Source organism: Naumovozyma dairenensis, chromosome 4 (assembly GCF_000227115.2).
Source record: "Naumovozyma dairenensis CBS 421 chromosome 4, complete genome".
NCBI lineage: Eukaryota > Fungi > Ascomycota > Saccharomycetes > Saccharomycetales > Saccharomycetaceae > Naumovozyma > Naumovozyma dairenensis.
The window spans coordinates 589,242-600,459 of NC_016482.1; the positions used below are offsets into that span (position 1 = coordinate 589,242).

An 11,218-nucleotide genomic window follows, 5' to 3' on the forward strand; every position below is an offset into this window, starting at 1 on the left:
GAGTCGTTTTGGTTCATTCCTTCATTTGCCACCAGTCTAAAGATTACCTTAGCATTTATGCATTCATACATTATATATTTATGTATTTATTTATTATCTGACCTTCACTGTAATAATAATATAGTTATAGTTAAATTGATAGGGCACGTGCTTTCCCCAAAGGAAGCCCGGGTAATCTTAAATAGCCGCCCAGCACCCTTATTATAAGATTATAAGGTCTATACTCTAAATAAACTCTAGTTTAGTAAGCTTTAGCACACGTCTTGATAGAATATACTCTTCTTTAGTAGCTATGTTTGTATATGACTCCAGTAGAAACACTATTACAACGATGATAATGGAGGAGTACTATGAACACAACTTTTTTGCTACATGTGGGCAATATCACAAAAAAAAACTATTGGTACTGACATCAACACAACTGGGGGACGATGGATTCCTCTTCCAGAAGACAAGCTAGACGTTATAATTCATCAGAAGGTAAGACTAATGTTACTTTCTATCGAGAGAGGGCAGTGTAGTCTTTGGTTACCGCGAAACGTACATTATATCATGTTAACGCGCGTGAATGAGAATACTGGCGGCTATTCTTTAATCGTTAGCCTACTCTAAGATTTCTTTTATCAATACTATGTAATATAAACAGTCAAGGGCACTATTAGTGTGGAACCAACCCCATTGTTAGAAGGTATTACTCACATCCATTTTCCAATCTTGAGAGTATATTCAAATGGAGAGAAGTGCTTTGGAAAATTTAAATATACTATTCATCGATGTCGATTTCGATCTCGACTTCGGTCCCAATGATAGTACTACATATGCTTCAGAAAACAAACCCAGATGGTACGAAGAAAGTATCTCAAACTTACCAAGATCCCATTACCATGTCTTAAATAGTGATGATATCCCCGTACTTTGGCCTGAATTTACATTCAATGATTGGAAAAAATGGTTTTTAGAAAAATTCAACCATCATCAAGAAGAAATTCATATCATTGTCTCAAATACAATTAATTTACCATTTTACAAAATGGTAACATATGATCTTATGATTCCCGTAGTATCAATCTATTGGTTGGAACAAGTTCTTGCCAGATCATCAGCACTAGATAATGCCAATACCAACAACACTAAGTTATTTTTGAAATTTAACAACTTTTCTCCATCAGATGGTAATCAATTATTACCATTCAAAGATGAAATCTTTTACATCTCCAAGTCATCTGTCACTAAATTGGAATACATTTTCTATTCTAAATTAATTCAATACATGGGAGGTACTATGACTGATTTACTATCAACATCTGTCACCAAAATAGTTACAAATGATCCAAATGACATGGTTTGTACCACGATTAATTCCATGGAATATCATGACGACCATAAGAACATAACTTTATTCAAAGAGAAATCAAATATAATGTTCATCTTACCATGTTATATAATCTATATTTTCCAGAAAATTATATTGTTTCAAGATCATAATGACGATAATAGTAATGATACAATCCCAATTGAAGAATTTAAATTGAACTCGAATGAAGATGACTTCAAGAAATCACTGGTTAAATCAAATAATTTATGGAAACAAATATTGAAACTTAAAAAAAATACCACCTCAGGCGATGGTAAGAAATCACAAATTTTTAAAAATCTTTATGTAACAGTTTCCAAATCAATGAGTAAAGATTTCAATATAAATCTACAGAAATTCATTACAAAATTAATAAGGTATCATTATGGGAAAATCACCACAAAACTAACAGATCCAAGAACAGACACATTAATAACATCTACAGCAATGGATCCAACATATAAAGATTGCCTTTCAACCAATGCGAAAAATAAATGTAACTTCATAGGAACACCATTTTGGATCCTTGATATGCATTATCAAGCAACATTTAGATCACCATTAGAGAACATTTTTTGGTCCCCCATTAAACACTTATCATCTTCATCTTCATCATCATTGAAGAAGAAAAATACGAGATTTAATATCTCATATACGGGATTCTTCGGATTACAAAGATTGTATATACATAACTTAATACTATTATTGAATGCTAACCCGATGCCTCAATTATCAACAAAATTGACCACTCATCTAATTTCTAAATTTGATCCCATTGAAACCCATGATAACAATAAAAAATTGAAAATTGCAACTGCCCGTGGTATCAAGATTGTAAGTTCATTTTGGTTAGAAGATTCTTATGTCAAGAACAATGGTCAATTGATTGATGAGTCGCAAATTTCAAAATATCAGGAGTTTCATTCTAAGAGAGTTTTGGCACAGATTCATATGAATGAGACAACATATTTATTGAGTGCAAGTATCAACGACAAAGATGAAGGGAAGAACACCAATAATGATGATGGAATGCAAACAGAAATACAAGGGATACTTCAGTCTATTAACGAGAATAATGAAGTTTATTCTATGGCCGAAAATATTGTGAAGGAGTCAAATGTTGTTGCATCAGTCATTGATAAAGAGAAAGAAACAGATATCGAGATCGATGATGATTCTCTTGAAAAGCTAAGGGCTGTAGAACCAATAACTAAAGATGCAAATGATGATGGTCTCCAGACAGGAAGAGTTGCTAAATTCAGATATGAAGGGGAGAAAGATAATTCAAAGAAGCAAGAAAGAATCGTTGAATCTATTAACGAAGAACAACAGGTTGCGGAACAAGAACATGACAGAATAAATGAGGACGAAGATATTATAATAACTCAAGAACTTCTTGCCCCATTAATTGAACATGATGAAATGGCTGTTAATGTTCATGTTGATGTATCGCGACAATTAAATATTCAAGATGGTGAGTTGGAAGTAATATCATCATCACAAGATTCTCATTCAAATGATGTCATTTCTAATAAAGTCATTGAAGGAAAAAATGAAACAGAAGAACAAGATGATCAATCTAACGATGATACTAACAGAAGTCATAGTCACTCTAATATAGTTACCTCATCGCCTCCTAATGCAGCAGTCGATAAGCCAGTGTCCAATAATATAATGTCGACGAACAAGCTCAAAAAGCCATCTCCATCTACTAAGAATGAGCTTGTTGTCAATACATCCCTAGAGGTTGAAACCACTCCTCCCATGGATGATAATGATAATAGTAGTACAACTACACCAATTTATTCCATGTCCTATCCTATTCATGATGAAAGGAAGGACGAAAGGGACAAAGCCAGTACTATAAGTGAAAGCGTAAAGAATATCTTTACCGAGACACCCATACCGACTTTGGCACCTTTGACTTCGAAGGACGATAGTAATCATGAAAATTCTAGTATTACTGATAATATAGTCGGAAGGCAAGAAGAAATGGATGATAAATATCCCATTGAGATGGAAAATGCACATATTACAGAACAAGAGGCCAAATGGAATAGATTGAAGAGAACATACTCAATTTCGAAGGGAAAAGAAGGCAATGAGTTTGAAGATAGTGATAGAAGCATGACTAAACGAACAAAGAAAATAAAATCTGATAAAAAAAACTCTGAATTTGAGGATGATTCAGAAATCGACAGATATTTATTTGATCATTTATCCAAAGCTGCATTCCTTCATTTACCATTATATGACATTGATGCTATCCCAACTAATTGTCTTGAAGATATTACTCCATTTGAAACCAAAGTGTTAAACCGACTTGGTATAAGGATTTATTTTACAATTAATTCAGAAAACATGAATACATTGAATGGTATTATAGCGCCAAAGAAATCAAGAACTATCAAATTTTTGAAAAGTTATAGTTTCCAACCGTTACGATATTTATTACTACCCAATTTCATTTATGATGTATTGAAGGCTTTACGCCAGGGCAAGAGAAAAGATGATAAGAAGAACCATCATTATAATAAACTAATAGAACCAAGTGGTGTTATCAATGGAGACGAAAGTGATAGTAATAACCTCAATGTTGAATTTGTTGATAAATATTTTATTCCAAATCTTGATATTCCTGCTCAAAAAATTTATGAAATGACGCAATTAAAGGGTAAATTGTTTGAAAGATATGGAATCACTAATGCGAATATTTTCCAAGATATTACAGGTGGAGTGGAAACTATATCATCAATATTACGATCACATGGGATACGTCACATCAATGTGTTAAAGAAAAATACGAATTTCGCTAAATCCGATCTAATGAGAAACGTTCAAGAAAGTAATAATGGTAGTATTGATATGTTGAGGTTAAATCCAAGAACCTACGGGGAAAATGATGAACCAAAAGAACAAGTAAATGTTGAATATTTGTTAATAGCTCAGAAATCTTCCCAAATCAAGGCATTCAAGCGTGTTATGACTAAAAGCCAAAGTGGCACAGATTATAATGGTGACGGTAATAACAATATGAAAGACGCTGCACAAGAAAGTGAAAATGATCGTCAACATGTCAACGAAGCAAGCCAAAATGCTAGTAGCGAAGACGCAATGGCGACTATCAAAATGACCAGAGTGTCAATGGCTGTTGATTGGAATTGGTGTGTTAATTCCATTTTTTCATTAAGTTGTGACTTCAAACCCGATAACCCCCATGTATTGTACGCACTCCGGAGTCCGGATGAGCCAATCAATTGACAGAACGCGCTTACTAATTAAATAATTCAAAAAGACCTTAAACCGGAAGTACCGGTAGGGCTATATCCACGGGGTAGATCGGGCCTCTGCCACGGCCGTATCTAAGCAGTAACACATATATTCCCTGTCAACCGTTTACTTCAAAGACAATTGATTTCATAACAGGGTTACCTTCGATACTATATAAAATTCCTGGTCCGTAACGTCCATATAGCGCCAGGAACGGGGAATGGAAGAAACGGGAAGGGGGTCCGTATCGTTTCTTTTCGTCGCACGTTCCTTGATCTGCTTCCACGATACCGTCAATGAAAATAATAATAATAGTAATAATAAGCAAGGACAAAGACAAAACAATACCGTAACTGTAACTGTAACTTCAGTAAACCGCCTTCCAATGTGGTCTACCTTTTAGATGCCTTCCACTTCCACGGGGATACCGCTTTGGGGCTTTTCCCTGCTGCTGCATCGTTCTCTTTCGAACAGCGCATTCACGCTCTCTCCCCTTATTGATTAAGGTAAGTTAAGTTAAGTTAAGTTAAGTTAAGTTACTCTCGAACTACACGTACTATACCGTCCATACTATACGTTCGTAAGATCTGCCTTTTTTTCGAACTAGGCGTTCCTCGAGATGTACCTTATACGTTTCTTTTCTTTACCTCACTTCACTTCACTTCACTTCACTTCACTTCACTTCACTTCATCGAGAACTGGATGAGCTAAACCTTGTTATTAAGGTTATTATTACATGTTGCTTAATATCGTAGAATCGTATTTTATCGATATTCGTTGATGCAGATATATTCTTACCTAGCATCATAGCATACTTTTATATAAATATCTCGCAAATTTTATCGTGTAAATCAATAATCATCTTTCTTCTTTCAGTTCTCTTGCATTTTATATCTTAATAACAGATTACAATATATACATTCAAGTAAACCAGTTAATCATTCATACCCTGAATTAAACACACATACACACACAAAACAACAAAATGCTATCTGAACAAACACGTACTATCGTCAAAGCTACCGTACCAGTCTTAGAACAACAAGGTGCTGTTATCACCCGTTGTTTTTACAAGAACATGTTAGGTGAACACACTGAATTACTAAACATTTTCAACAGAGTAAACCAAAAGAAAGGTGCCCAACCAACCGCTTTAGCCACCACAGTCTTAGCTGCCGCAAAGAACATTGATGATTTGACTCCTCTATTGGAACATGTTAAGCAAATCGGTCACAAACATCGTGCTTTACAAATCAAACCAGAACATTACCCAATCGTTGGTGAATACTTATTGAAAGCCATCAAGGAAGTCTTAGGTGATGCTGCTACTCCAGAAATCATTAACGCATGGGGTGAAGCATACGGTGAAATCGCTAACGTTTTCATCTCAGTTGAAAAGGAAATGTACGATGAAGCTGCTTGGAAAGGTTGGGAAGAATTCACAGTTGTCGACAAAGAATTAGTCGCGGATGATATCTATCAATTCACTGTTCAACCTGTTGATTCTACTAAGGTTAATTTGAAAAATTTACCAATCGTCGCTGGTCAATATATTACTGTTAATACTCATCCAATTAGACAAGATAACCATTACGATGCTTTAAGACATTATTCTATTTGTTCTATAAGTGATCAAGGTGGGTTGAAGTTTGGTGTTAAATTAGAATCTTCTCAAAATAATAATCCAGTTGGGTTAGTCTCTGAATTTTTACATAAGGATGTTAAAGTTGGTGACAAATTGAAATTAAGCGCCCCAGCTGGTGATTTCGCATTGAATGAAAAATTAATCAAACAAAATGATATCCCATTAGTCTTATTATCTGCAGGTGTTGGTGTCACTCCAATCTTATCCATGTTAGAAAAGCAAATTTCTGTTAACCCAGAAAGACCAATCTATTGGATTCAATCTGCTTACGATGACGGTCACTTAGCTTTCAAGAAACAAGTAAATGCTCTATTAGAAAAGGCTCCAAATCATAAGAAAAGTGTTGTTTTGACTAATACTTCAAAGCCAATTGATGCTGAATTCTTAAAGGCTAACGTCCCAGCTCATGCTGATGTTTACTTATGTGGTTCTCTAGGTTTTATGCAAACTATGATTGACCATTTCGGTATTTTGGAACATAAGGCTGATATGATTCATTACGAACCATTTGGCCCAAAGATGTCTACCATCAAGGTTTAAATGAATTGCGGAAATAAGCATATCGTGGCTAGCTATTCCTGAATAAAAAAAACAACCCTATACATTATGTAATTTTTTTTGCATTAATCTGCTGCTGTTATTTAATATAATGAATAAAATCAAAAGAAAAAAAGTACTTCCTGCAGCTGCTATTACTAACTAGCGTTTGTTATATCTATGTTTCAAAAAATGCAGCATAATGAATTACCTATTTATGAATCTAACGTGTAAGTATATTATTATAAAACATATATATATATATATATATATCATCTAACTAATAATAAAAAAAAGAAAAATAAAAGATACACTTTAGTCTATACAAAGTCCCTTATCCTATTAGCGTGTCCTGGGTTCTTATCTCTTTGTGAGCTCATCATTCTCTTTAGGCTTTCACGAAGTAGGAACGTTACGTAGTTTTTTGATATAATCATTTTCTCTTACAAAATATACATGTTTCAAAAGAATTTATATACATAATATTATATGACATGTATTTCAAGGGAAATAACGACTAATCACTTCGATGTATCATTCATCCACTTAGGGAGGTATCCTTGTAATTTATAAAACGGCTTCGAAATAATATCCATATTTTTAACCATAGATGAACGTATGAATGCGGCATTTTTCCTAATCTTGTCATTAATCATATCTTGCCTTCTAGTAAAATTAGGCATATATTTATTTTCTAAATTATATGTTAAGTGTTTAACATTGTTAAAAGTACATGGCATAACAATACTAAAACATGATATCCCCAAAACCATAGGAACAGTATATCTAAGCATGAAGTTCCTTTTACTAACTAATATTGACCCAGTCATAAATGCAACCGCGGTATATGATAAGCCAGGTAGTAATTTTTCCTCAGGATTTGTATGTAAATCTTTTATAGTAGTAGTGATATTTTGTTCTTTATCAATATATCGTGATGTCGCATCATTTATCTTCCCATTGGTCTTTTCAACAAAACCTGCTAATTTCGTCCTTTGTGAACGAATATAATCATTTAAATAATTTGGATTGCGAATTGAAATACCATCAATTAGATTATTATCACCGAGTATTTCTTGAGTTTTTTTTTGAATCTTTAGCTGAGGAGTTGTATCATCATTCTTCGCAGCAGTCAAATCAATCGTGTCTGCACTTGGTATGACTCCTTCTTTAACTAAATCTGGTTCTCTATAAAAGTTAATTTCCATTCTTAATAGGCAGTTATATTGATAGATTCTCTTTGTTCAATTCATACACATTCTTTATCTGGCTCTTAAACTTGAATCAATTTAAAACTCCTGATTCAGTAGAGTTTTCCGTTAAGGGCGTTATATTCTAAGATTGGAAATAATTTCGGTACATTGGACAAATTACTATGACAGAAAAGCAGAACAACATTTATTACATACAGAAATAGCAACACATAATTTAGACAATAGTTTTAATGGTTATAATTATTGGACCTGTTTGTAATTATAAAAGGCCTTCGTTTTATGAGATAGTACAATCATATGAAAAATGGGGGGGGGGGGGGCTAAGCTACATGGTGTATTTCCCTGTATATTTAAGAATTTAATTTCATCGTGTTAATATTGATGACATAGAAATATTGTAAAAAGAATTTAGTGTCTAAAATTGTCTTTTTCTTATGGATATATAAATTGTATATGAGTCTATCCGTAATGATATATGGACAGTGTAACGTAGTAGAAAGTGGCAATTAGAAAATGTGTCGTTTATTTTTATAGCAGATATCTTTACCGTGTCGCTACAGCTGCACCGTAAGAACAATCGAGCGTCACAGTGAATTCAGATAATAAGAGTGTCAATTAACAAGAAATTCAAAGCCTTCGATCCCAATAGTATTACAAAATGTCAGCTCGTTCTCTGTATCAGTAGCAGTTCGTAATTTCTTTATCCGACTCAACGTTACGGCATAAATATTTCAGGGAGTGTCACCTATTTAGAACTGAACACTTTCTTAAACATGGATCCAAACGACTTTTTGGATTTCTTCTTTTCTGATGGCTTTGAAGTAGTAGGCGTTTTACTTGTTGACGTTTTACTCGTTGACGTTCCACGTACATTTTTATGCTTAGTCTTTTGTGACTCTGAACTCTTAACTTTTGCTAAATGCATATGACCGTTTTGAACTCTCGGTAATTTACCATAACTTGGCGATACAGTTGGAAGTAAATGATCATGATGATGAAGAGTCCCACTTGCAGAGGATTTTGTCTTTCTTATTTCGTTGCTTTTACTACTCCGATTAATATTATCATAGTTTTTCCCGCTGTCATGCGTCATATCGGCTCCATCAATCAAGGATTTGACTTTATAAATCCCACCATCATTAAACTGAATTCTGGAACTACGTCTTGAAGTCCTTGAACTAGTTTGTGTAATCTTTTTACCGTCTTTGTCAAAAACAATATCATTGTTTTGTAATAATAATGCTCTTGACGAAACAGGTCTAACGTAACCCATACGTTCAAATAGGTCAATTTTGTATTTTTGTTCCTTAGAGACAGGGAAATATCCTGTAACGGAATTATCTGATAATTCCTCGTCATCTGAAGCAACTGGTTTACTATCTACAGCTGCCGTACTAAAAGGATTCTTTAGCGTCTTTGCTATAAGATTATCTAACCATTTTAATCTATCTTTTCTTTTCAATTGATAATTATCACTAGTCTTGGTTGTATTTTGATTTTCTTCATCTCTTTCCATTAATAAATGCGGATCAATAAATTCAAAGGGGATAATAAATACAGGAATAAAAAAATGCTTCATAATGAAAAATGGGAATTTAACATACCCATTTCTAAATTTAATTTGAATGTTCGTACTAACAGTACTGAATAATTGGAAACTTGGTTTGTATAAACCTTCAATTGCACTTACAGCTTTCTTACTAGAATTATTTTTAACCATCTCGATTGTCACCCTCATAATTTTATTTTTATTGACTAATCTTTTAACATAATAATCTAATATTTCACGACATTTTTTCCTTGCCTCTTCATAGATGGCTTCAATATACAAACCTGTTGATACTTTACTTTCATTTTTTGATTCTTTAAATGATGATGCACCACTACGTGTAAGAGACGGACTAGATCCAGTTGAATTTATTCTTTCCTTATATATCGAATGTAATGATTTTTCCACTAATTCTTCAAACTCTGGTACTACTGTCATTATTACTAGATGATCGCCATCTTTAGCCATATTTTCTACAAACCAATCCAAAGTCGACCATGTGAAACGTCTTCCAGATATATAACAACAAACTGTTCTTAATGCAGTCAATGATTCCTTCTCCTTAGAAGCTAATTCCTCCTTAACTCTTGTAAGATAACTTTCAAAATCCGAATGCTGTGAAGTCATTGAGATGGCACGATAATTAACGGATGGTCTTGATGGATAAGTTAATGTCAATGAATCATACATAGTTTTGCTAAGAACAGGTATATTCCCATTACTTGAACCTTTATCCCCCACCCAATGAGCAGAGGAAGCTTGTTCACCAAAATCATAATCGGTCAGGTTTGATTTATTTGATCTTCCTTTAGAAATATAAAAATTCTCTAATTGAGCTAATTCCTCATCACTCATCCCTGCAAATGATTTAGTTCTTTTCTTATCGGGATCATCGACAGAGGCTCGTCTACTTCTATTCTCAATCCTATCTTCCACCTCATTTAAATTTGAGAACAATTCCTGCGTATAACCATGTTTAGAACCAGAATTCTTTGCAGTATTATCCTGCGTAATTTTCGTCATTTTCATTTCAGTTTCCGCATCCAGATCAGCAATATCAATATCTTCAATCCTAGAAGGATCATCCACATCCCCACTAAAATGAATAGTACTATCTTTCCTCAAGACGGGCTTACTAGGAGGAGGGGGCAGTTTAGCCCCATACATTTCTGCTCTTTGACGTCTTCTCGCTTGCATAGGTGATTCACTTCTACTTCTAGTCAAAGATGTACTCATATCTACTTTATCATTGAAAAGATGACTATACATCGTTGGGACCTGCATTTGTGATTTTGGTTTATAAGTTTGATGTTCGACATCTGTTATTATTGGTCTTGTCTCTCGCTGTTCTGAATCAGACGATTGATCTTCAAGAGTACTCCTTGTTTTATAAAGCGGGTTGTACTGTGGTGGGATATGGATGAAGTGATTGTTCAGACCAATGTGATAATTACCCTTTTTCAATTCTGTAGCTTGGCTATCTACAAGGGACGGTGATAAATCATCAAAGGATATGTGCTTGATGAATTTCGGGGTTGCCATATTGTTGAATGCTCTCTCTTATTTTTTCGAATATGTATATGTTCTAGTTCCTAGGATAGAAATTTAATATTAAGTTAGGGGTTGTGTAATAAATAGGTATTCCTTGA

At 33.9% G+C, this 11,218-nt stretch overlaps 4 protein-coding genes across 4 annotated transcripts; 2 read left to right on the top strand and 2 right to left on the bottom strand.

Annotated features, from left to right (window-relative positions):
• Positions 1 to 730: 730 nt before the first annotated feature.
• Positions 731 to 4,615, top strand: NDAI0D02560 (uncharacterized protein; the record flags this gene model as incomplete). The annotated part of the gene is made up of 1 exon (XM_003669765.1): positions 731 to 4,615. The coding sequence occupies one exon, from the start codon at positions 731 to 733 to the stop codon at positions 4,613 to 4,615; it is 3,885 nt and encodes a 1,294-aa protein (XP_003669813.1).
• Positions 4,616 to 5,609: 994 nt separating this feature from the next.
• Positions 5,610 to 6,809, top strand: YHB1 (flavohemoglobin; the record flags this gene model as incomplete). The annotated part of the gene is made up of 1 exon (XM_003669766.1): positions 5,610 to 6,809. One exon carries the CDS (start codon positions 5,610 to 5,612, stop codon positions 6,807 to 6,809), a length of 1,200 nt encoding a protein of 399 aa, XP_003669814.1.
• A 518-nt stretch (positions 6,810 to 7,327) lies between these two features.
• MIC26 (Mic26p) lies at positions 7,328 to 8,014 on the bottom strand (the record flags this gene model as incomplete). Its single annotated transcript, XM_003669767.1, has 1 exon — positions 7,328 to 8,014. One exon carries the CDS (start codon positions 8,012 to 8,014, stop codon positions 7,328 to 7,330), a length of 687 nt encoding a protein of 228 aa, XP_003669815.1.
• Positions 8,015 to 8,765: 751 nt separating this feature from the next.
• NDAI0D02590 (uncharacterized protein) lies at positions 8,766 to 11,111 on the bottom strand (the record flags this gene model as incomplete). Its single annotated transcript, XM_003669768.1, has 1 exon — positions 8,766 to 11,111. The coding sequence occupies one exon, from the start codon at positions 11,109 to 11,111 to the stop codon at positions 8,766 to 8,768; it is 2,346 nt and encodes a 781-aa protein (XP_003669816.1).
• Positions 11,112 to 11,218: the final 107 nt, after the last annotated feature.